The sequence below is a fragment of the Chrysochloris asiatica genome, unplaced genomic scaffold (genome assembly GCF_000296735.1).
Source record: "Chrysochloris asiatica unplaced genomic scaffold, ChrAsi1.0 scaffold00052, whole genome shotgun sequence".
NCBI classification, from domain to species: Eukaryota; Metazoa; Chordata; class Mammalia; order Afrosoricida; family Chrysochloridae; genus Chrysochloris; species Chrysochloris asiatica.
The window spans coordinates 7,547,630-7,574,108 of NW_006408570.1; the positions used below are offsets into that span (position 1 = coordinate 7,547,630).

At 41.4% G+C, this 26,479-nt stretch overlaps 3 protein-coding genes across 4 annotated transcripts in view; 2 read left to right on the top strand and 1 right to left on the bottom strand.

Moving 5' to 3' along the window:
• The window catches only part of PPP3R1 (protein phosphatase 3, regulatory subunit B, alpha), a 58,385-nt gene extending 53,565 nt beyond the window's left edge, over positions 1 to 4,820 (top strand). Inside the window, exon 6 of the mRNA XM_006863000.1 lies at positions 4,722 to 4,820. Within this exon, the coding sequence (XP_006863062.1) occupies positions 4,722 to 4,820 (99 nt within the window). The remainder of the gene's footprint in view (positions 1 to 4,721) is intronic.
• PNO1 (partner of NOB1 homolog (S. cerevisiae)) overlaps positions 4,807 to 26,479 on the bottom strand; it is a 28,461-nt gene continuing 6,788 nt past the window's right edge. Inside the window, exons 2-8 of the mRNA XM_006862944.1 lie at positions 20,022 to 20,277; positions 19,637 to 19,786; positions 14,234 to 14,317; positions 13,972 to 14,032; positions 13,634 to 13,751; positions 8,551 to 8,621; positions 4,807 to 4,904 (exon numbers count right to left, since the gene is read on the bottom strand). Coding sequence (XP_006863006.1) covers positions 4,837 to 4,904; positions 8,551 to 8,621; positions 13,634 to 13,751; positions 13,972 to 14,032; positions 14,234 to 14,317; positions 19,637 to 19,786; positions 20,022 to 20,228 — 759 coding nt within the window. The 5' untranslated portion in view covers positions 20,229 to 20,277 and the 3' untranslated portion in view covers positions 4,807 to 4,836. The remainder of the gene's footprint in view (positions 4,905 to 8,550; positions 8,622 to 13,633; positions 13,752 to 13,971; positions 14,033 to 14,233; positions 14,318 to 19,636; positions 19,787 to 20,021; positions 20,278 to 26,479) is intronic.
• Positions 20,614 to 26,479, top strand: part of WDR92 (WD repeat domain 92) — a 40,974-nt gene continuing 35,108 nt past the window's right edge. Inside the window, exon 1 of one of the 2 annotated variants that reach the window (XM_006862942.1) lies at positions 20,614 to 20,904. In XM_006862942.1, the coding sequence (XP_006863004.1) occupies positions 20,722 to 20,904 (183 nt within the window). In that variant the 5' untranslated portion in view covers positions 20,614 to 20,721. The remainder of the gene's footprint in view (positions 20,905 to 26,479) is intronic. The other variant, XM_006862943.1, reaches the window with a different exon arrangement.

Sequence of the window (26,479 nt, forward strand, 5' to 3'; positions counted from 1 at the left end):
GGGGTGGTTTATGTTGTATGTTTAGTTTTTCTTCTGCATGATACATCATGTTGTGGGATCTTTAGAAAACTTCTTACTGTATGAATAAAAAAATAAAATATTTGAAACTTGTTTGAATGTTATTCACAGTGGTAGTTTGTGGACTTTCACAGCCAGTAAAGAAAGCAGTCTTAATTTCTTTTGGATTTTTGTTTTTAACTTATCAACCCATGTCTGATCTGTGACTATAAGCCACGTGTAAAGCAAACCTTATTTTGTGAGTAGGTAAAAACAAGTCACATTACTACCACATACACAGCCCTAGAGGATTCCCTCCATTCCCACTTACTGCCTTTCCCATCAGACAGCCAAATAGCTAAGGCCTGCCTGGCTCAGATGGGTTGATTGCATAGGAACTCGCCTGGCTGGCCCATCTAGAAATCAGGCACAACTTGAGTCCTTTTCACCCTGCTCGATTTTACTTCTTCCATTGCATGTATCCTTTTCTGACACACCTATTTTGCTTGTGCACAAGCTGTTGAAATAAGTGATTTTTATCTGTTGCTTACTGAAGCTCCATTTCCTTGAATAATGATAACCTTGGCCCAGGTGAGTCATTTTACCCAGAACACCCACAGTTGAGGTTTGCATTAGTTAAGAGATATAATGCATGCATGGATTCAGCAACTTATCAATTGGCTAAGCCCACACAAGAAATCCTGGGTCTCCTTTTCTTTACCTAGTTCTAATGGTGCGGCACTGTGGAATAAGCACTGGACTGCACGGTCGATTTGAATTTTAAGGTGGTGGTTCAAATCCACCAGCCGCTCCTCGGAAACCCTATAAAGGGTCACTGTGGAACTGATGCGAAAGCACTTAACAATGGCCTTAGGGAGCGTAGTGGCTCTGTAGGCTAAGTACTACCAGCCACTCCTCGGAGAAAGCTTTCTGCTCCCATGAAGACTTCCAGCCTCAGAAACCCTATACAGTATGGACTCAATGGCATTTAAGAGTCTTACAGTAGACAAGATGGTAAGAGAAGATTGGATGCTTTCCAGGCTTTATGCCCACACACACAAAAAAAGTTCACGCTCATACATGCTTAATTTACAAAAACTACATGTTCAAAAATCTCATTGAATTAGCGAACATTCAAGCTCAAATTCATTACCACTTAAGCCTTTCTTGTATTATAAGCATTTTGTGAAGTGCTTATCCTTCCGAGCCACCTTACTCCCCTGCCACATGGAGCTATTCAGATCAAAATTAGTTCTTGGTCTCTCAAACCAAGTTAGCATTTGCAGAAGCATCTTGCTATGTGTAACGTGATTATGGAAGTTTTGGTGTGATGCTGTAGCATAAGCACATGACTGCAAGGTGGGTGGTTCAAATCTACCAGTTGCTCCTTGGAAACCCTATACAGGGTTGCTGTGGGTTGGAACTGATTCGATGACACTTAATGTGATTATACACTGTGTAACTGTATTAGGTCAAGTCAAAAAGGATTTCTACTACGGTGCCAGTTCATGCATGCACAGAATATTCGAAAACAGAACTGGACCACACTCAACATTAAGAGTTTTGAAGATGGGGAATCGTGTGGGCTGGGGCACTCAGAGAAGATTCCCAAACCCTGGGATATGACAGTGCTTTTACAACAAAGGAAAAACGCATCTAAGTGGTTCAAGGATAATAGTAGAGAGGTTCTTAATGAAGAAATCACTTTTATTTTTTTTAACATTTGCAAATCTCTGCAGCTAAACCATACTTTTTGATACATGTCCTAGTTGAGTTTATTATCCTCAAAGGGGCGCTGTGTATGTCTTCTAAAATACAGATGGCCAAAGACTGATAATTACAAGGTGAGTGGATACAATTAAGAACCCATGTGCCTGGAGACCAAAATAACAGAAGTGGCTGTGCAGATTAAAAAAAAGACCTGTCCCTACTCTAGAAAATCCTCTCCCTCCATATTCTCTTCAGACATCTTGGGTTCACTTCCCATGGAACATCTAGAGAGGCCTCAGGGTAATCTTGAGATTTTTCTCACAGGACCACAGGATAAGGTTTTAAGAACTGCATTAGTGGGGAATTTGTCACTACAGTGCACTTGCTCATTTGAAGGTAGCAAGGACTGTCTTACAAGAATTCTATTGGAAAAGATTACTCCATCCACCCTACAGCCCCAATCTTTGCTCCTCCAAAATTTTTTTGTTCCCCCAAATTCAAAGGACATTGAAAAGCAACATGGTTTGAGTCCTTCAAGAATTCTCGAACTGCCGTTTTGACAGTGCATTGAAAAGGGAGAGTTCTTCAGGGATGGGTTTGAGAGGCAAACACTGCCTTCAGAGGTATAAAGACCTAGATTGGAGAACATTATCAAGAAACAATAGCTTCAGTTTCCTATTTTTAGTGAAGAGTTGGTTTTACAGCAATACTGACTTACCCATGTATACTTTAGTAATGGCATGTGCTATTCTTATTCCTGTCTTAGCTTTGAATTCAAGAAAATTAGGTCTCTCCTAGATGTTTTTTTTACCTTTCTAGATGTTTTGTTATATGCTGTTGAGTCAGTTCCAACCCATAGCAACCATGTATAGGGTTTCCAAGGTGCAGTTGGTGGGTTTGAACTGCTGACTCTGCTCAAACTGACCTTGCGGTCTGGCACATTAACCCCCAGCGCCACACTAGGACTGTAAGACTATGAAATGTGGAAGGAGGAGCCACATATCCAGGTACTGAATACCTTGGAAAACTCTCCTTAGACCCATCCTCCCGGCAATGTCTAATAGATGTACCAACTGTTCCATGTCAGAAATTTTACTAGATAGCAAGTATCCAAAGATAGGTGATTATAGGAGTGGCAGAAATAATCATTGAGATTTGATCCAACTTGTTGAGATGAACTTCCAGTGTGTATTCATTTCAAAGGCGCTCTGGTGGGTTACAGGTTGCGCTACTAAGCGCAACTTCAGCAATTTAAATGAACCAGTTGCTCCTTGGGAGAAGATGGAGCTTTCTAGTCCCTAAAAGATTTACCACCTCAAAAACTCTACATAGGGTTGCCACCAAGTCGGTTCATATTTATTGAAACAGTATTTAAGCATTAACAGAGAATGCCATGTTTGCCCCTAGTCAAAAAATGCCTTTAACTTTGACTCAAATATCTAAAAGAAAAAAATCAACCTGGAACATTTATGGTTACTATATTCACTTTTAAGTTCTTTGGTTAAAGCTATGGATACACTCCCAGAAAATGCACGCATTAAGCAGTAACAACTACATGACTTCTTGGGCAGGGAGACGGGTGCATATGAAGTAGGGGACCAAGACACTCCAGAACCTTACAGACTTTTCACAAACATCTGAGTAAAGGGATCTGACACTGATACTCATGCTCAGTGTGACCACCACATGCTATTAGTGTATCCTTTCCAACCCATAGCAACCCCGAACAGGATTTCCAAGGAGTGGCTGGTGAGCTTGAACCACCAATCTTGTGGTTCAAACGACTTTGCAGTCCAGCGCATAAGCCCACAGCACCACACCATCATATAGGGTGGGATATTTACTACCAGCAACATCTAACTGGATTCTCAACCACGGCATGCAAATATCTCCAATCCCATGCAATGCACCAATGTTTGGGACAGTGGTATATGTAAGCATTATAAAGGAAATAGAAACTCATTACTTTTAGTTCTTACGTGAAATTTCCAATACTCCATAACATGAAAAAGTTTTGGTCAAAGATTTTAGAAAGGTTCAAGAGAAATGTGCTTTCCTAATATGGCCTAATTTCATCTCTCATACTTCAGACATACTGTCAGGAGGGACCAGTCGCTGGAGAAGAATATCATATTTGGTAAGGTGGAGGAGGATCAGAGAAAAAGAGGAAGACCCACAACGAGATAGATTGGCAAACTGTGCTCAAGCGTGGCAACAATTGTGAGATTGGCCCAGGATCGGGCAGTGTTTCATTCTGTGCATAGGGTCGCTATGAATTGGTACTAACTCAATGGCACCTAACAATAATAATGTATTTAATGAAGTATGTTTCTTAAGGTGTGGAATAAATGACGTAATCCTTAAATATGGCAATGCTAGTTAAATCTACATTTGCAGCAATTTTCTTGAGAAAAAAAACTACCATTTCACCTTTACAACTACAGAGTCCTGGTATAGTGCTGTACGATAATAAAAACAGGACTGCTAACTGCAAGGTCGGCGGTTCAAACCCACCAGCCAATGGTCAGTATGAATCTGAACCAACTCAACAGCACTTCACAACTTATAAGAAAAATACACCTGATGGATGGTGTCTGACTACTTTTGTTAAAGCACTGAACTGAAAAAGAAACCTTCCTCACATCAACTTTGTGACATGGCGCTTTAATTTTAAAAAGCTGTAAAACAGGTACAAAGATTAGCTTGCCCTGGTTCACACAGAATAGCAAAAACTGCTAAAGACCTTTTTCTAACCTTCACACAACACCCCCAGTATTGAGAGAGTTCATGAATCATAGATTTTTCTTAGATAATTCCTCAAAATTCACAGAGAAGTTTTAATACGTTTATAAGGTCATAAATTTATAAATAAAAATCTTGTAAATTCATACAAATCTGCCTCGTGTGACTTAGGAAGAAGATGGATATTTAATAGTGTTAAGTCTAATAATGGCATGTACTTCTGATGGAAAGCAGTTGGCTCTGAACCTTCCCACTTTTCTTCCTGGTTCCAGCTTCGGGACAAGAACAGCAGAAGTGATGGAAGACGTGTGCGGTCGTTTGTAGAGTGCACGATCTTTGTTTCTCAAGTCAAAACACAAAGTAAAAGATAAAGAGTCTAATTTGAAATCAGAATCGATCTGCTGCTCTGCTAGCCACGGCACGGATATTGCCATAAACCTTTGATGGAGGACTTCCTACAGAGAGAGAGAGAAAGAGGGTAAGCTACATGTGTAAATATACAGAGAAGCCATGTAAAAAGTAACAAGAATTATTTTCCATTAGATTATTTTATATTACCAGAACCACCTTAAAGGAAATCATATTCTCAAAACAACAACAAAACTCCTAAGAGCTGAAGGCACCGAGCTGTCAGTGAGACTTGGACACTGACAGAGGCCTGCCAAAGTATGAGAGAGCTGCTGCCATCCTGTAACTCTACCAGGAGGCACTAGATTCGCGGCATGACTGAAAATGGATGGGTTTCTTTTACGTTGGACGTAAAACATAATTTCCCCACTAATTCTGAAATGCCTTTTCTGTGCACCTCACCTGGGAAAAACAGCAAAAATATAAGACTACAGCCCAGTAAAACACTTTCTCTTCTCCAGCAGAGACCCATCCCTATTTCCCAAAACTGCCAATCCCCAAAGTTTGCTATTCTAACATTACCCTTGTTGTTGTTGTTAGGTGCCATCGAGTTGGCACCGACTCATAGCAACCCTATGCACAACAGAACAAAACACTGCCCGGTTGAGCCCATTGATGCTGCCATTTTGCCAGTCCATCTCGCTGTGGGTCGTTCTCTTTTTCTCTGACCCTCCACCTTACCAAACATATCCTTCTCCAGCAACTGATCCCTCCTGACAGTATGTCCAAAGTATGAGACGAAGTTTGACCATCCTGGCCTCCAAGGAGCACTCTGGCTGCACTTCTTCCAACACAGATCTGTTGGTTCTTTTGGCAGCCCATGGCACTTTCGATATTCTCCTCCAAAACCCTAACTCAAAAGCATCAATTCTTCTACGGTCTTCCTTATTCACTGTCCAGCTTTCGCATGCATAAGAGGTTACTGAAAATACCATGGCTTGGGTCAGGCACACACGTTAGACCTCAATCTATCATTGCTCTTCAACACTTCAAAAAAGTCTTGTGCAGATTTGCCTAATGCAATACATTGTTAGATTTCTTGACTGCTGCTTCCATGAGTGTTGATAAATGAACCAAGAAGAATGAAGTCCTTTACAACTTCAATCTTTTCTCCGTTGATAAGAATGTTTATTGGTGCAGTGGTGAGTCTTTGTTCTTTGATCTTCATCAGTACATATTTTAAGTCCTCTTCACTTTCAGCAAGCAAGGTTGTATCATCTGCATATTGCAGGTTGTTAATGAGTCTTCCTCAAATTCTGATGCCACATTTTTCTTCACATAATCTAGTTTCTCGGATTATTTGCTCAGCATACAGGTTGAATAAGTATAGTGAAAAAATACAACCCTGTCACACACCTTTCTTAATTTTAAACCTTTCAGTGTTCCCATGTTCTGTTTGATAAACTGCCTCTTGGTCCATGTACAGATTCCTCATGAGCACAATTACGTGTTCAGGAATATGCATACTTCCCAGTGTTGTCGATAGCTTGTCACGATCCACACAACTGAAAGCCTTTGCATAGTCAGAGTAAAGCAGCTTTCAGGTATTCTCTTTCAGCCAAAATCCATCAGATATCAGCAATGATATCCTTCGTTCCACGTCCTCTTCTAAATCCAGCTTGAACCCCTGGAAGTTCTCTGTCAATGTATGCTTGCAGCTGTTCCTGTATTACCTTTAGAAAAACTTTACTCGCATGGGATATCAAAGAGCTTGTCCAATGATTTTCACATTTCGTTGGGACACCTCTCTTTGGAATGGGCAGAAATATGATCTCTTCCAATCAGTTGGCCAGATAGTTGTCTTCCAAATTTCTTGGCATAGATGAGTGAATTCCTCCAGTGCCGCCTCACTTTTTTGAAATATTTCATTTTTTGTCAATTCCTGGTGCCTTGTTCTTTTCCAATTCTTTCAATGCACCTTGGACTTCCTCCATCAGGATCATTGGCTCTTGATCATATGCTACCTCTTAAAACAGTTGAACATCAACCATTTCCTTTTGGTACAGTGATTCTATATTCCTTCCATCTTCTCTTGATGCTTTCTACATCATTCAATAATTTGCCCAGAGAATCCTTCAATAACGGAAGTCGAGGATTGAATTTTTCTTCAGTTTCCCCAGCTTGCGAAATGCTGAGCATGTTAACACCCTCCCTTTTGGCTTTCTGAATCAAGATCTTTGCACATTTCACTGTAATATTTGACTTTGCCTTCTTTAGCTGACCTTTGAAATTTTCTGTTCAGCTCTTGTACCTCCTTCATATCTTCCGTTTGCTTTAGCATCTCTATGCTGGAGAGCAAGTTTCAGTGCTTCCTTTGACATCCATTTTGATCTTTTCCTTTTTTGCTGTCTTAATGACTTTTTGCTTTATTCCTGTATGATGTTCTTGATGTCATCCCACAACTCTTCTGGTCTTTGGTTTTTAGTGTTTAATGTATCAAATCTGTTCTTCAGATGATCTCTAAATTTAAACTGAAGCTGAAGAATTTGCATATAAGCAGTTGATGGTCTGTTAAACAATCTGCCCCTGGCCTTGCTTGTTTTGACTGATGATATAGAGCTTTTCCATCATCTCCTTCCTCATATGTAGTCAATTTGATTTCTGTGTATTCCATCTGGTAAGGTCCATGTGTATAATCGTCTCTTATGCTATCTAAAGAAGGTATGTGAAATGAAGAAATCATTGATTTTGCAAAATTCTATCATGCAATCTCCAGCATCATTTTTATTACCAAGGCCATATTTTCCAACTACTGATCTTTCCTCTTTGCTCCCAACCTTTGCATTCCAATCATCAGTAATGATCAATACATCTTGATTGCATGTTTAATCAACCTCAGATTGAAGAAGTTAGTAGAATTCTTCTATGTCATCCTCACTGGCTTTAGTGGTTGGTGTGTAAATTTGAATTATAGTGGTATTAATTGGGCTTCCCTGTAGGTGCATGGATATTATCCTATCACAGACAGCATTGTACATCATGATTGATCTGGACATGTTCTTTATGACAATGAATGCAACACCATTTCTCTTTGTCATTCCTGGCATAGTAAACCATATGGTTGTCAGATTCAAAATGGCCAATACCAGTCCATTTCAGCTCACTAATGCCTAAGACATTGATGTTTATGTGCTCCATTTCATTTTTCACAATTTCCAATTTTCCTAGATTCGTACTTCAAACATTCCATGTTACAATTATTAATGGATGTTTACAGTTATTTCTCTTAGAGTTGTGCCCCATCAGCAAATGAAGGTCTCGTGGGCTTTTCTCCCATGGGCTTTACTCCACTCGCATCATCATGGTCAACTCTACTTTGAGGAGGCAGCTCTTCCCCAGTTGCATTTTGAGTGCCTTCCAACCTGAGGGGCTCATTTTTTGGCACTATATCTGACAGGGTTTCTCTGCTATTCATAAGGTTTTCATTCAGTGACTAAATATTCGGAAGTAGTTTGTCACTTCTTCCTAGTCTGTCTTCGTCGAAGCTCATCTGAAACCTGTCCACTATGGGTGACCCTGCTGGTATTTGAAAAACCCGTGGCATAGCTTTCAGAATCACAGCAACTCATAAGCCACCACAGTATGACAAACTGACAGATGAGTGGTGGAACATTACCCTTAGCCTAAACTAAGCTGCACATGCAGTTTGAGTTCCCCAATTCTCTATTCTATTCTTTCCAGAGAAAACATTACCCAGAATGAGGTTGCAAATGGCAGTTCTTGCCATCTTGATGTTTTGGAAAGAGCCAAGAATGTGAACTTTCCTGAAAGAGAGAAAGTGAGAAACAAGTTAGTCACAAAAGCATTTCCAGAAATTGGAAAGTCATTATACAGCCTCCTAAATGACTACCGTTCCCACCACTGGCATTTCCTTTGTCCTTTTTTTCTTTTTTTTTAAGTGCCGTCAAGTCGGTTCTGACCCATAGCAACCCTGAACAGGATTTCTGAAGCTGTAAATCTTTACAGGAGCAGAAAGCCTCATCTTTCTCCCATGGAGCAGCTGGCAGTTTCGAACTGCTGACCTTGTGGTTCACAGCCCGATTCGTAACCACTATGCTACTAGAGCTCCTTTGTCTTAGGAAACAGTAAGTGCCTAAGTCCTGGTGTGGTGATGTCGGATAAACTCTGGACTGGTAACCACAGGTCAGCAGTTCAAACCTAGCAGCCACTGTTGGAAAATCCGTTCAGGGTCACCGTGTGTCAGAACCAACTTGACGGCTCACAACAATAAGCACTAGATAGTGGAAATAGGTAAGTTCTCGACTACCAGCAGACACGTGGTGGTTCAAACCCATCCAGAAGCACCTTCAAAGGCAGGCCTGATGACCTGTTTCAGAGAGGGCACAGCTTTACACACAGGCAGCCATGGATCAGAACCTACTTGGCGCCAATGAACAGTAAGCACGAGCTGGTTCCACCTCAGTGCCACCCAGCTGACTGCCCCTGTGGCAGCACAGCGCCATGTCTTTTCTTAACTGGGCGGGAGCCCTGATGCTAAGGTCCTGGTGTCTGAGCATGGTGGCCTCAGCAGAAATGTGAAACCCTCATGTCTGATAACAAAATAAATAAGATTGCAGTTTGTTCCATGTAACATTAAGGAAAAGAATCCTAAGAATGGAGTCACACCAAACATTAACATTGGCTAACTTTTGACAGTGAGGTTTTTGTTTCTTTTGATGCTCATTTGCATGTTTCAAGTTTTAGCAATAAAAATCTATTTCTCACATATGAAGCGGAACCCTCATTCATTGCTGTGGAATCCTAAAACAATGCAACTGTGGTGGAAATAATTCAGTGGTTCCTCAAAAAGTTAAACATTACATGACCATACCAACTGCTGTCAAGTTGATTCCAACTCATGATGCCCATGTGAGTCAGAGCAGAACTATGCTTTGTTGGGGTTTTTGATGGCTGCTTTTTCAGAAGTAGATTGTCAGGCTTTTCTTCCAAGGTGCTTCTGGATGAACCCAAACCTCTATCCTCACAGTTATCAGCCAATGCGTTGACTACTTACTTACATATGGTAAATTACCATATGACTCAACGATTCCTATCTACATACACACCAGAGAGAACTGAAAACACATGTCTAGAAAAAAACTTGTGAATGAATATTCATAGCAGCATTGTTCGTAATAGCCAAAAATAGAAACAACAAAATAACTGTTATCAAGTTATGAACAGATAAAACAGCATGTGGTCTACCCCTATACTAGACAGTTGTTAGGTACCACTGAGTGGATGCCAACACCTCTACCTATTCCTGTGCCATCTGCACAATTAAGTTTGAACACAGTGCTGCTACCACTGCGTCAATCCATCTTGTTGAAGGTCTTTCTTTCTCACTGACCCTTCACTTTTCCAAGCATGATGTCCTTCACTGGGGACTAGTCCCTCCTGAAAACACATCTGAAGTAGGAGAGACAAAGTCTTTCCATCCTGGCTTCTAAAAGGCATTCTGGCCGTATTTTTTCCAACACAGATTTGTTTCTTCCTCTGGCTGTCAATGGGACTTTTAATATGTATCTCCAACACCATAATTCAAATGCATTGATTCTTTTACAATCTTCTTATTCACTGTCCAACTTTCACATGCATATGAGGCTAATGAAAATACTTTGACACACCTTAGTCCTCATACTGACACCTTTGCTCTTGATCACTTTGACATCAATTTTTTCTCTTTCTATTATGATTTTATTTATTGCTCCCAGTTATGAAGGTTCTGTGTTCTTTACACTGAGGTGTAATCTATATAAAAGGCTGTATGTGGTCTCTGAGCCTCATCAGTAAAAACATTTTAAGTCCTCTTGGCTTTCTGCAAGCAAGGCTGTATCATCTGACAATAGTGGTGGTAGTTGCACAACTCTGTAATTATACTAAAAACCACTTTTAATGGGTAAATTTTATGGTATGTTACTTACACCTCAAGGCAAAATCATTAGAAAAGACAAAAACAACAACACGAAGAAGTTCCTTAGTATTGCTGGTGGCTGCAGTCCAGTGAGGCGTTCACTGTCTGTGTCAGGGACCGTATATACATATACATTATCATGTAAGCCTCACCGCTCCTCTAGTCAGTGTTGTTGTGTGTCTTCAAGTTGGTTCTGACCCACAGCTACTCTGTATAGGGTTTAGTAGATGTGCTTTATTTTACTGACGAGGAAAGACGTTTACGAGAACTCAAGTACAGCACTAGCAGAAATGGGGTAACAGAAAACTGAGAAATGCAGGTAATAGTATAATTGTGAAAACATATTGGAGCTTCAACTATACAACTTTACACTAAATTTCTTCAGTACTGAGGCTCATCCAGAACCCTTTAATGAGCATCTCTTTAGCAACTCGAATAAGATTTGACAGTATAGAATTTTGCCTTCTCTGCCCCATATTTCAATATTTTTAAAATTACCTGCATGCCTCATTTTGATAAAAATACTATCTAGATAAAGTATGAAATAGAGACAGAAGAGATAATGTGTGAAGTACCAAATGAATGGGGGCAGCAGATGGAAAGAATGTAGGTCACAGAACAGACAGGAGAAATGATTTCCCGCCTGGTATATTTAATAATATATCTGGAACATTCAATTTTTAGGTTTATATTCAGCTCACCTTACACCTATTTAGCCGGGTCACTAGTAACTCATCAAAAGTAACAGTTACAACTGCAGACCAGTCAGAAGTTATGGTGCTATCATCAATGAGGCTGGTTGGCACTGAGTCAGCCCTGAACTCATGGAAACCCTGTGCAGCATGGGATCAGGTCACTGTGACCCATAGAACATTCTTTGTCCCCACTCTTTAGTCTGGAAGCTGTGCTGCCTGCATGTTAGTCAGTGCATCGGCTGGATGGCGGCTGTGCTGGCAGGGAATCAAGCCAGCTCTCCTGCATGAGTGGCAACAACTCCAGCACGGTGCGAGCTGCACTATACTTGCTCATCATTCAACTGATACACGGGGGTTTCCAATCAGCCTACATATAGCCAAAGCTACAAGGTAAACATTTCATGTAGTGTGTCATTCAGTTTGTAAGAAAAATAAGGACTATTTTAAAAGTAACTCAATAGCAACATTTTTCTAATAGTCCGAACTGGAAATAACCCAAATGCTCATTAACTGGTAACCAAAGAAACAGAATGTAATATACTCATACAATGGAATAGTACTCATTGCAGACATGTAAAACACCACGTTTAAGTGAAAGATGACGAATACAAAATACTACATAGGTAGACTTGATGCTTTCATTTACATGAATTTCTAGAGAAGGGAAACCATCGTGATAGAAGCATTCCAGTGGTTGCCTGGGAAAGAAACTGACTGCAGGAGGAACCAGCCCCTGGCTGATACAGATGTTGGAGTGGGCGGGGGTGACAAGGAGAATTACACGTAAATTATGTCTCAGAAAGCTGCACATTCATTTCAACAAGCAAATTTTACACGAACATGTATATATTTTTAGGGTTTCTAAATTAACGAAAGCTTTCAGATCTAAATATATATATTTTTAATGCAGAATGCATTTCTGTGGTTTTTAGATTTCCAGCCCCAAAAGATTTTTCTCATGGCTTCACATTTTCAACTCCAGGCTCAACAGATAATAAAGAGAATACAACCTGGCTTCATGTATAGGGTTGCCAATACAGTTGCGTTTCTTAAGGTAGAACAATCTAAAATTTAGATTCTAAAAAATGATGAGCCCCTCAGCTTGGAACAAAGATAAGATCATGTAAAATGGAATTATGTCTGGATTTAGGAGCAGGCAGATCCCTCTCTCAGTCAACTGCTTCATTTCCCAACTTCACGGCATTACATAATCTGAGCCATCTGCTGGTTAGATCCCCAACCTGATGGCAGAGCAGCTCTGTGAGCTCAGTGGGGTGGTGGGCCTTCACGTCTGGCCGCCTTCCTTGTACAAATCCTCTCCAGGTTTTCACCCAACTCCCAATACTCACCTTTCTCGCATGAAAAGAAAGGCCTGCAAAAACTGTTTAAAAAGCTTCACAAGGCACTTAAAGCAACCATGCCTGGCTCTCCCCTACAGATTTAACAGACAGCCATGAAACATTATTTAAATATTTGGTTGTATAACATAATTTCTTTTAATAGGGATTCTAATTGCTAATTGAGAAAAAAGCTATAACATCTGAAAATTTCTCAGCTAAACTTAATGTTTTCAAAGCAGGTGACTACCTATCCAGAACCACATACGGGCATTCCCCAGGTTCTGATCCAACAACTCTATTGTTAGTTGGTTTTGATGTACACAGAATACTTCATTCCTCCCAGTTTCCATTACTACTGCCTTTTATGATCATTATCTTTATAGATCACAACAGTGGACATCTGTAGTAGATATCTGGGAATGAGAATATCAGCAAATTACACACTGCAACGTTGCATGTAGTCCTTATCACTAACCAAGTTGTGTTGTCAGGTCAGTTCTCTTTCATAGCAAACCTGTAGAGAGTTTCTGAGGAATGGCTAATGGGCTTCAATTGCTGACCTTGTGGTTAGCAGCCCACTGCTTTTCCTAGGGCACCATACAAGGACTCCATTACTAATGACAGGATGTAAAAAGAAAGAAGGAAAAGCACAGGTGTGATGTGGTTCACTGTAACTTGAATACATATTGAGCTGGGGACTGATGATTTGTATTGCCAAAGATTACGGTGATCACATTAAGCATAAATTACAGGTTTTATGGCTTTTCAACAACATGAAAATACCAGCTGTCAATGAGGACAATGATTTTCTCAGAGCAGATACTTACACATCAGCCAGAACTATCCGCGTCCGGGTTACGTTCTCGATGGTGAACTTGGTTTTTCCTCCTTTGCCAGCAATTCGTCCAATTGCTCTCGAGAGGTGATCTCCCTTTAAAGGTTTAACTAGACAACATGGGCAGTCCCTCAGTGAGCAAGGCATTTCCAGTGGGCCACCCACCACCACAGAAAAAGGTAAACCATTAACTAATGTTTCCCACTAAATGACACCAAATATACATGAAAAAAAGTTGTTAACAATACAGCTCATCTGATGCTATTAAAATAGCTTTAAGTCACAAAAAGGGTAGTATCTTCACAGAAAAAGACTAACTATTAAACTCACCATCTGTGATTTCAAAAGACTCTAGGAAGAGGTCGTCCAACCTGATGAGGGCCAGCGCATCCTACAGCACAAAAAGTGAACACATGAAGGCCCTGCCCTCCCTCTCTCTCATGCCCAGGAGGACGGATGCGGAAGCACAACTCGACCAAAATCTGTATGTAACCTAGAAGTGAGAAGCCTCACGTTTTCTTAAACACCCAAATCCTTGAAAATGTTCAGATTATTTTTAAGCCTTCATTTCAGCTGTCATGAAGTCACTCACCTCCACCTGAAATCCCAGAATAAAGGCTTTCACAAAATCAGTTGCTTTTGTCAGAGCACTAACATCCTTGGTTTCTTTACAAGTCTGTTTAAAAGAAAAAAAAAAGTACAAGTTAAAGCTGAAAATGAAAATGAGACTATTCTAACAAAATTTAATGAACAATTTTTTTTCTGTTATTATAAGTCCTTCCTCACAAACTCTTCTTAATATATCCACTAGTGCGGCGGGATAAACACCATCTTTAGTTTGCATAATGAAACTTCCCCAGCTGCATGGAACCACACTGGGTGTCTGCTCTGACTGTGGTGGGCAGAAAGTTTTCCCCTCACATTCCGAAGCAGGCCTTCCTTGCCCTGAACTCCCGTCTTCTGGGGAGACCTGGTGGTGTAGTGGGTTATATGTTGGGCTGCTAACCAGGTCAGCAGTTTGAACGCATCAGCTGCTCTGCAGGAGAACCACGAGGCTGTCTGCTCTCAGAAAGCCTTACCCTAGGAAGCATGCCCTACAGAGTCTACAAGTTGGCGTTCACTCTATGGCAATGGGTTGTTTCGGTTTTCTGGCTATCTATCTAGTCTCATAACTTTAATCATGAGATTTACATGCTGGTGTTTCCCAAACTGACAACTCCAGTCCTAATTACTTGCATTCTGGGTACTGAATGGGAAACTACGAATGTTAGTTTAAGCACAGATGCTGCCTCCAAAGACTTTATTCATTAACATTACTATTGTTGTATTAAATGCCATAGAGTCGGTTCTGACCCATAACGACCCTGTACAGGGTTTCTGAGGAGTGGCTGGTGGTGCAGTGTATTCCCCTGCAGCGCCACACAGGACCCCATTAGCGGTAATAACTGCTGTTAATAAAATGCCTACCACTGTAAATGACATGCACACAGTGCTGTACACCTGGTTAGCTGTAATCTTCCTGACAACCCTGAATGTAAAAGGTTATAATCCTACTGAATACGTGAGGAAATTAAAGTGTCAAAAAGAACCCCTGAGTGCTGCAAATGTTTGACACTTCTGGATGCTAACCAACAGGATGGTGATCTGAGTCCACGTAGAGGTACCCTGAAAAAGCCTGGTGCTGTCCTTCTGAAAACTTAGCCACTGATAACCCAATGGCAAAGTTCTACTCTGACGCACACAGTATCACTATGAATCAGAGCGGTGGACTGAATTATTCAACATGACTCTTTTAATAGTCTTTGCGACTCCCACCAAATGGCTTTCCTGATGGGTCTGGGTAAGAGAAGGTGGGGAAAGATTCCAATAAGACTATTCAATTTTGTTATGAGCAAAATGATAGGACTAAAAAAAAAAAAAAAAGTTAATATGTTTGAACTCTAACCAGTTTGCCATATTTGTCAGGGGGAAAGAAGAGCCAGGGAGGAGTGTGTCCTTTGGACCCTGAGACGCCTGTGTGTTCTTGATCCAGGAGACAGAGCTGTGACACTGAACAGAACCAAGAGCCAGACCACAAGACAGCAATGGGCCCCCAGCCCATGGAGCTGTGGGGCAGGAGGCCAGCTTGTGAAGGATGCCTCCTGGCACTTAATGACCAGCTAGACTTGCCACCTCAGAGCTGAGATGACCTGAGCGCCTTTGGGCTGCGGATTGTAGTGGACTGAAGGAGCCTCTGGGCAGTATCAGCAGAGTTAAAAGCACCTTGTAAGCCAAGAAGGGCAGAGGCCAGGTCAAAGGGCCAAGGGCCAGAGAGAGGCCAGCCTGTGGGTAGAGCAGAGAAGAGGTCTGACCAAAGAATTAGAACCACTGACTTCCCAAATAAACCTGGCAACCATGAGTACTATCAATAGACTCTGTCTGGCCATGCAACCAATGGTCCAACTCAGCTGAGAAACAGAGCGTGCTGTGGGAGGGGCATTATCATTCACAATAGCCAAAAGGTGCAACAACTCAACTGACCATCAACAGAGAAGTAGATAAATAATGGGAATATATGCAAATAATGGAATGTTATTCAGCCATAAAGAGAAATGAAATTCTGATACTTGCTATGACATGAACCTTTGAAACCATTATGCTGAGCAAAATAAGACATAAAAAAACAAGCATATGATCACACTTCTATGAAATAACCAGAACAGGCAAGTACACAGAGACTAAAAGCATTAGAAGTTACCACGGGCTTAGAGAAGGAGGAATGACAAGTTTTTGCATAAAGTGTACTAAAGTTTCTATTTGGGATGATGAAAAATTTTTTGAAAAGATACTAGTGATGGTTACAAAACATGGTGAATACAATTAATTTTGTTGTTGGACAAGTCACATAGGATAATTCATCCGTATATAAAAGGTCAGAGTGCAAGAGCCAGAGGAATCTCTAACACAGCATCAAGATACCAGCTTGATGATTTTGGCAGAGATACACACCTTTTCTAATCATCAATTTCCAGTCCTGGTGTGGCGCTGTGGGTTAATGCGCCAGGCTGCAAAGCCGTGTGAACTGCAAGGTCAGTGGTTCAAGCTCACCAGCTGCTCCTCAGAAATCCTACACAGGGTTGCTATGGGTTGGAAATGACTCAAGGGCACTTCACAACAACAACAGACTTGCACAGGGGCAAGTTATCTATCCTCCTTGCTGTGGAGCTCTCAACCCAGCATGTCGTACTGGAGAAGCCAACACTTGACTGGATGGTACTTAAAAGACCAAATGATGTTGGGCATGTCAAAGTACCACTATGGATCTGATATACAAGTGTCAACAATGCAGTTGGTTAGGATTCCAAATCAAAGCAACTCCAAACACAGCGGGATGGGACCACAGTGATCCACAGAGCTTTCACTGGAAAGGCAGATTATTCTGTTAAAAGCTTAACTTGCACCTTTTAAAGACATGAAAGGTACCAGGATACCCTGATAAAAGCAATGTGGTCAGGCCACTGGCACGGAGAATGTAGTAGGGCTTCACAAAATTTGTGGAAAGGACTTCCAGGGCAAAATGGCGGAGCAAACACACTGAGCTGATCTCCTATAACAAGGACATAGGAGACAAAGAGAACCAGGCATAGACGGTGCTGGGACTCTGAGCTTCAAAGGAATGGACAGAGAGGTGGACTGAGTGGCAACTGGAAGCGGAAGCTGACCAGGAGCAGTGACAGAAGAAAAGCAAGCAGGCACTCTGCTGGCCTGTAGTGGCTTGGCCATCTTTAACACATTCAGGGGCCTTCAATACGGCAGCCTGGAGGCATGAGAGGAGGCAAGAAGTTGATGACAAAGGGGGTGCAAGTCTCTCTTGTTCCCCACCCTCCTGGTAGCCAGTCCCTGCCCTCTCCAGCCCAGTGACCAGAGGCATACCCTCCTTCACAGCCTCTGCTCAGGCTGGGGTTGCCCCGGGCATTAGGCTGATCACCCCTCATTTTGAGGCACGTGAACCTGCCACGAACCAGCCTACACAAACAGCATCATGTCCACAATTCCAGTATCCATCACATACATCAGGAGACAGATGGTGAGTGCAGAGAACAAAACATATAATCATGAATCAAACACAACTGCAACACCACAAAGTCTTAGAGAAAATAAAATACAGATAAACAGGAATGACAAGAATTTGTAAATAACCACATCAATTGTACAAAAATACTAAAGGGAGTTCTTTGAACAGAAAACCAGCAAAAGCAGACAACGACCTAGGAAATTCAAAGTAAAACATACAAGACTAAAAACAGGGACCCAGAGAAATCAGTTTGCAACAACAAAAACACCTAGAGTAAAAAGACAGATTAATGAAGAAGAAATCAAGTAGATTCTAAGAAAAAATATAGTATTTGAGGGAGGAGGGATTTTAAAAGCAATACAAAAGAACTAGAATGAAACAAAAAGGTCTCAGCACAAAACGATCAACAACTGAATGAGAGTGGCAACAGGAACAGACAAGGATTCTACCATCAATTCAGTATTAGACACTTGATCAAGTATTCGGAGCAGGGCCTTCTGCTTTGTTCTCTATCACAGTTCCTAAACAGAGAGGAGTTTATACTTGTCATAAGAATGGTATCAGAATTCTCAAGAAAGCAGGTATTATAGAACTGTGGTCATCAATTACGATACAAAATTAGAACAAGAAAAAAACCCAGAGTTAGTTCATTGTAAATGTGTAACTTCTGGACTGGAGGAGCCCTGGTTGAGGGTCTGAACCTACCAGCAGATCCAAGGGGAAATACCTGGCAGTCTGCTTCCATGCAGATTAACTTCACAGCCATCGACTCAATTCCAAGGTATAGTAAGACTTCAGGACAGAGCAGATTCTAGGAAACTCTGTGGGGCAGTTCTCCTCCACTACACAGGGTCACTATGGGTGGGAATCGACTGGATGGCATACAACACATACATTATGCTGTTGTTGTTAAGTTCCATCAAGTAAGTTCCGATCCACAGCGACCCTGTATAGGGCTTATGAGGACTGGCTGGTGAGCTTGAACAGTCATCCTTGCAGTTCAAAGCAACTTTGCAGTCCAGGGCATTATTAACCCACAGCGCCACACCAGGAGTCCTATATATTCATATAGCGGTGGTTATGTGCCATGGAGTTGGTTCCGACTCATAGCGACCCAGTTAGTTTCTGTGGCAGTAATTCTTTATAGGAGCAGAAAGCCTCATCTTTCTCCCACGGAATGGCTGATAGTTTTGAACTGCTGACCTTGTTTATACACACATAAAACATGTATGTGTTAATAGAGTAGACACATGGAAAAGGCAATATACGAGAGGTTGGCAGAAGAATGAAGGCTGGTAAAGACACAGGGAGGAGTGCCAGAGCTAAACTGAATACAGGTAAATACTGTTATAAGCACAATCCTACAGTAACAGTTATCTATGGGTTAATATGGGTCAGCATTAACAACATGGGTAAATACAATGTGAGGATGGTGCAGAACTAGGCAATGCTTCATTCTGTTGTGTTAAGAGTCACAATCAGTTGGAACAGACTCAACAGCACCTAATAATTACAACAATAATGGATAGACACAGGCTGAACAGGTGTGGTAGGGAGAGTGGACGTACACCCACAAATACAAAGGTCTGGCAGGATATTTACCTTGCTGCAAACATATCCAAAAATGTGAAGCGTACAGGGGACATGTCTCAGTCTTACCCACCTTCTGAAAAGGGCAACCCCTTTCTTCTGTCCTTTCTCAGTACAACACAATACATGTACAGACATACCAATATCTTGATAACTATTTCAGATCTAATTTACGAATTCAATTAATATTTGCAGTGAGCGCAGATTTTCAAGGCATTTAAGTAGTTCAAACTCAAGATATATTAGGAAACTAAGAACCCATTTAACTAACTCTGTTAAACAGTCTATGCACGCCTTGATCCCTGTAGAAGAAACCCTAGTATATTTGGAAACGGTTGACACTCTGCTTACCCTGATCTCTACATTCCTCGATTTCAAGTTAAAGCGTATCTGAAGTCCCAAATGTTCGACAACAGGAGTAAATATCTTCATCCAGTTCTCTTTCAATGGAGTGTATCTGTTAGCTGGGACCGGAATTTTCCTTGTTTCTTCTTTCCCACCCTACAACATAAAAGAATACACAATTTAGGAGATGTCTGGAGAGGTGTGGCTGGAGTTGTATGAAGACTGCTGAATCACAAAAACGCTCCTTTACTAAACGAGTTAAAACCTCAAGAGAGTTCTCTTGAAGGAATTCTCCAGACGATGACCCGCAGCTTCAACATCACCCAGAGGCCACCGGTTTGAGACGTTTCTGAGCCCTGTCCCGTTCCTGTCCGGGGTCCCCCGCAAGTACCAGGAGTCCATCCCCGGAGAGGGGCGGGAAGACGGGCCTCTTCGCGGGTCGGGTCTCTTCTGTGTCCATGCGGACCGCGTCTCCGCTCTCCCCTGTCGCCGAAAGCTGCTCAGCCCGCCGTTTCTTCGCCTGCCGACCACCCTTGCGAGTGACCTTAGTGAAACCGTCCTTTGCCCCGGCGCTCTGTACTTCCATCTCTCCTTCCATCACTAGGAATCGCTAGCGTATACAGGCACTTCCGGGTCCGACACGTGCACTGCGAAACCTCGCAGGCCGATACCGACAGACTGCCAAGACTGCTAGCCTGTTCTAGGGCTCCGCCCACTTCACTTAGAAGTCCCACGGAGGGGACCTGAAGCCGGATTTTTTTAACGTGGGTAGAAGCCAACTTAAAATATGCCTGATTTTTATGGCCTCTTTCCGGCTGCGCAATTCGCAGATAGAACATTTTGTAAAGTCAAAACTGTATATGTGAAAAAGTCAGGGCATAACGGCGATAAGCAAATTTTTGTTGTTCGTAAAGGAAAACTTGTGTGATCACAGTAGCGTATCTGGCATTAGATTAGATACCTAAATTCACGTTTCAGGGACCGAGTACGGCAAGCGGGAGGGACAAACGGTCCTTAATGTTTGTTCTCTGGTTTCCAGGTTAGTGTTTGCTCAGGGGGTGGCAGTTGCCGTAGGTGAAATCTGCTGGGCCATGTCGGCTTTCGAGAAACCTCAGATTATCGCCCATATCCAGAAGAGCCTCAACTACACGGTGTTTGACTGTAAATGGGTGCCATGCAGCGCCAAATTTGTGTCCATGGGCAACTTCGCTCGGGGCACCGGCGTCATTCAGCTGTATGAGATCCAGCACGGGGAACTGAAGCTGCTTCGGGAGGTGGGTGCCTGTTCCAGACTGACCAGTTGCAGCATCTAGGAATGTCCTTAAGGGGACGAGTGTTGAACATGGGGTTTGCACTCTTGTATGTCCAAAATCTTTTTCCGGCGTCCCGCCCCCCAACAAAACTCCGTTCAAGTTTCTCTGGACTGGTGAGGCTGTCCGCAGACTTGGAATCCTTCCGACTTAAAACGCTTTTGCTGCAGTCCTGAATCCTAGTTCATGCGCACCCCGCTGGTCCCCTGCGAGGTCTTTGGGAAGTGTGGCTAAGAATTTGATTGAGATGCTTCTAGGCAGTTCGCAGTTCCTTTGTTCTTGTTAATTGCTGTCAGTCGGTTCTGACTCAGACCCTATGCACAACAGAACTAAACACTGCCCCATCCAGTGCCAGCCTCACACTCATTGTTAAGCTTGAGCCCATTGCTGCTGCTATTGTACCAATCCATTTCGTTGGGGCCCGTGTTCATAAAGTGATTTTTTCTTACCAGCAGAGGCAAAAGCGGGGCCTGTCTCCCAAGAACCAACAGCCTAATTGAAGGAGAACCTTAACGCATTTATTCATTCTTTCAACAAATATCAACTGAGGACCCGATATTCCCAGGCACGAGGATGGCAAGGTCCCTAATCTTAATGGAGTTTGTTTTCTAATAGGGGAGGTAATCAAATAATTAAACTGACAATGCATACATAAAAACTGAGATGAGTTCTTTAAATGAGGTACCATGGTTCTATGAGATTGAAAATAGGGTGAGTCGAAGGTGCTGTGGTTAAGCCCTCACTTGTTAACCAAAAGGTTGGAAGCTCCAATCCACCAGCTGCTCAGAGGGAAAAAGATGCGGCAGTCTGCTTCTGTAAAGATTTACAGTCTTGGAAGCTGTATATGCGCAATTCTACTCTGCCCTGTGGAGTCCCTATGAGTTGGAATCTACAGGACATCACCCAACAGCAACAGAAGCTAACAAAGCCAAACTAGAAGTGGAGGATGAGGTTTTCACAAGGTACTGTATGTGCAGAAGTCCAGAGATAGAGAAAGCTTGTCACTTCGAGAAACGAGGTTAGGTAAGTAGGGATCAAACCTTCAAGCTATGTTGTTGTTGTTGTTGTTGTTAAGTACTGTGGAGTCGTTTCCGACTCATAGTGACCCTGCACAGGGTTTCCGAGGCTCCATATTTTTATGGGAGTAGAAAGCCTCATCTTTCTCCCGCGGAAGAGCTGGTAGTTTCGTACTGCCAACCTTAAGGTTAGCAGCCCGATTCGAAACCACTACGCTACCAGAACTCCTTAGATTATCTGGTATAGATACACAGGCAAGCTATGTAGACCATTTAAAAGATTTATGCCTTTTTTTTTTTTTTTTAATTTATGCCTTTTTCTAAGAAAAAAGACATCATTGAAGAACTTTAAACAGGGTGTGGCAAGAGCAGATTTACAAGTTTTGTAAAATTCACTAGTGAAAAAATTAGAAAATGGTGATAAATAACATTTTTATAGCTCTTTGCAAGTAAAAAAAAATGGCTTGATTTTAGTTGCCTGAAAAAAGTGTTCAGGCATCATCAGATGTTAGTACTGTAATAGAGTACAAATTCAGGGAAACTTGAGCATATTGGGGGTCAAAAGCTATGGTGAGAGTCTGCTTGGAGAATATGACTATTATAGAATGAATACAGTTTCAGTAGGCAAACTTAGATTAGAAGGAATTCAACGTCCCAACCAACTTTAACTTTCCATGAGTGCCTGTTTTATTTTTTATGTTGTTTATCACTTCGCCTCAATTCATATTATCTGATTTATGAAGGTTTTCCTGATCCCTACACAAAGTACGGTTTCCTTACATTGCATTCCTATGGCGTTTGTTATCTGTGCCAGGAATATATATTCTGTCCCATTTTTCTCTATGTTGTATGCTCTTTTTGAGTGAGAACAGTGCCTTTCTGTAGTGTGCTTTATGAGGAGAGCCACTTAATAAATACTTGTTAAAAGTATAAGTGGATGTAAGTCTGTAAATAAATAGGATATGACTTGGGAAATTTGAATATTGATCATTACTCATTTGGGGATCATGCGTTTGAACAAATGAGAAAAGTTGGTAGAGAAAACCTTAGAGCTGAACAAGTGTCAGTAGATGCTCAAGCAGAGAATACCTATAGACTTGTAACTTTTAGGTAAGAATATATGATTTGTATACTTTTCAGATAGGTACTTATTTCATAAAGTGAAATATTGCTCTTTGTCTCTTACAGATATTCTGGGAAATTCTAGCAAATTTTAAGTTTTCTTTTGATTATTATTATTTTTTTACTTTTGAACAGAAGTAATACATCATGGTAGAACATTTAGAAAATATAGATAGAAAAAAGAATTATTGATATCTCTCATAATCTCACTCCGGGAATTTCCATCCACGTTTTATATAGATATATAGCCATCCTGTGTCCTTTGGGGTCTTTTTGACGCTGTGAGTTAATGCACTGGATTGCAAGGTCAGTTTGAACCGCGAGGTCAGCGGTTCAAACTCTCCAGCCAATTGGAAACCCTATACAGGATCGCTATGAGTCATAACTGACTCGACAGCACTTAACAACAGCAACCATGTACTGAGAAATGGAAACGTGTGTGGCTCTGTAGGATAAGCACTGGACTTCCAACCACAAGATAGGCAGTTGGAGCCTACCCACAAATCCTCTGGAATAAGTTGAGGCTTTCTGCTCCAATAAGAAGTTACAGCCTCGGGAATCATATAAAGGGTTGCTATGAATCAGAACCAACTTGTTGGTGCTTAACATCACCAACTGAGAAGTTAATATCTCATGATACTTTGATAAAGAACAACCAAAGGCATTTCAAAAATGAGTTCTTTTCTCCTAAGGTGTCTAGTTGGCCAAAATGGTAAAACAAACTCAAAAACATATATAAGAACTTAGATTGTGTTTGGCTGTGATGGTGTAGTGGACAAGAATATAGATTAAATATAGGCTCAGTGGTTCTCAACCCTTATTGTATATCAGGATCATCTGAATGTGTTTGGTTATTTTTGTTTATGTTTTTAAAATATTTGTGCTTTGGGGTGGGGCTTGATGGCAGGTAGGGTAGAGGTGCAGTGAAGTTCGCTGTCAGCATAGTGTTCAGGGCAGAGCTCCAAAGCTCTAGGAATACTTAAAATGTTTTTGAAGCCTTGTAGCTGGTGGAACTTGTAGCGGAAGTGGGAAATCACATACTTTTGAATCTGCCAGGGTTGTGGGGCCTGGAGCCGACAACTTAGGTGAGACCAAATGGCAACACCAAGAGGGGGAGCACACCCACCATGGAATAACGCCAGAGGAACCTCAGAGCAAAGGTGGACAAATACACTTTGTCGGTTTTGCTTTGTTCTGATTTTCTTTTCTTTTTTCTTGGTATCTGTTCATTGGCCACCCACTGTTTGCACACCTCCATTCTGGTGACTAGAGGGGCTGCCTGAGCGAGATGACACCTCCGCACCCCCACCACTTGTGTGTTCTTTTGCCACACATGCGCACAGATATTCTCGGCCCAAGAGCCCTCCCTGAACTGTTTTTTTAAAAAGGAAAAGGCCAGAACAAGGGGTGTAGAGAGCGAAAGAGAGTTTAAAAACAAAACAGGCTGAAAATTCAATTAAATCCTGAGGTACAGCATAACAACCAACAGTGGCATCTTGAAATCTATCAGACGACCTTGAAGGCAAGAAGCTAAAAGAGGACATTAAAATTATACTCATATTAGGCTACAGATTTTTTTCTTTCTTTCTTCTTCTCTCCCTCCTCTCCCCTTTCTGCGATTATAGACTACAGTATCCGATCTAGTTTTTTTTGTTGTTATTGTTGGGTTTTTTTGGGTCATTTTCTTTTCCCCTGTTTTTTGTTTTGTTTTGTTTTGTTTTTTGCTGTTGCTGTTTTATGCTCCCCCTTTTACCTTTGGGGGACTCTTTCTCTCCCTATGTTACCCACGAAGAGACAGCAACTACTGCCATATAGTCAAGCTACAATCATGCTCTATAAGACACTAAAATCCAGGCAAGAACCAATACCAACTGCCATATACCAGGGAGGCAGACAACACCTGTGAAAGTTACTCTGAGTTAAGTAATAAGAAGAGTGAAAAGGGAACCTCACATCCTGATCACATCTACCTGGAGACAATCAGAAAGCATAAAAAATACCAAAAGACACACTCAATTAAGTATTAAGGCCACGATAAACACTAAGCATGTCCAACAAGCAGAAGCAGATGACCATATCAGTATATGTCCAGAAACAAGATAAAATGTCTGAGACAAATAACCTAGAGGTAGACCTGGACTACATTCTGGAAGGAGGGCAAGCCATGGAAATGCCTGAGAAGGAATTCAGAAAAATGATTATAAAATGTTTCAAAACTCTTCACAATGGAGTTGAGACAAATAAAGAAGAAGTCAGGAAAACACTATAGGAACAGTCAAATAAGATAGCTATAGCATTGGAAACAATTCAAAACCTACAGAAAGAGGTCTAAATGATCAATAATAGAATATCAGAAATAGACAATATACTGAAGGGGCAAAGGAGTAGAATAGAAGAGATGGAAGCTGGAACTAGTGAACTGGAAGACAAATCTGTCAGTACCAGTAAGATAGAACAACAAACAGAAAAAAGGATCAAAAAGAAATCTGAAGGAGGTCTAAGATTCACGTTGGACAACATGAAGAGGAATAACTTAAGAATTATCAGCATTCCAGACCAGGAAGAATCACACAAGTCCACAGAGGAAATAGTTGAAGAAATGCTGGAAGAAAATTTCCTTAACATCCTGAAAAGTGAAAAGATATACATTCAAGAAGCCCAAAAGAAAATCACCGAGGCATATCATAATCAAGCTCTCCAAAATCAAAGATGAGAGAATCCTGAAAGCAGCCAGGGAAAAGAGAAGTGTTACACACAAAGGCAAGTAAGTTAGATTAAGCTCAGATCTCTCAGCAGAAACCATACAAGCAAGGAGGTACTGGGGAGACATATATAAAACCCTGAAACAAAAAAAAAAAACAACTGTCAACCAAGAATCCTTTATCCAGCAAAGCTATCAATCAGATACAACAGTGTATTCAAAATACTCCAGGATAAACAGAAGCTCAGGGATTTTTCAAAGCCAACCCTTTACTACAAAACATCGTAAAGGGAGTTCTGTGGTCTGAGAACCAACAGGAATAGACAACAACCAGAGATTGACATACGTGGCAGCACCTCCCAGAATTAAGTCGACAGAAGGAAGATTCGAGAACAGAACAAAACTCTAAGAACAAACTCAGAGAATCTGGGAAGTCAGTCTATGATCAAAACAATTAACAATGTGAAAGAAGGTAAACACATAGGAACAGATAGCCAGTTGGTGAGAAGATCAGGTAGATTACAGGACAAAATAGACTACGCTAAATGGAGGGAAAAGTTAATGGAATATACAGGAATCTCAAAGAAAATATTTGTGCTTTGGCCCCACCCTCGGGAATTGGGATGCAATGAGTCTAGACTTAGAAATCACTATTTTTAAAACCCCCAGGGGTTCTAATGAGTTCCAGAATTCAGACTCA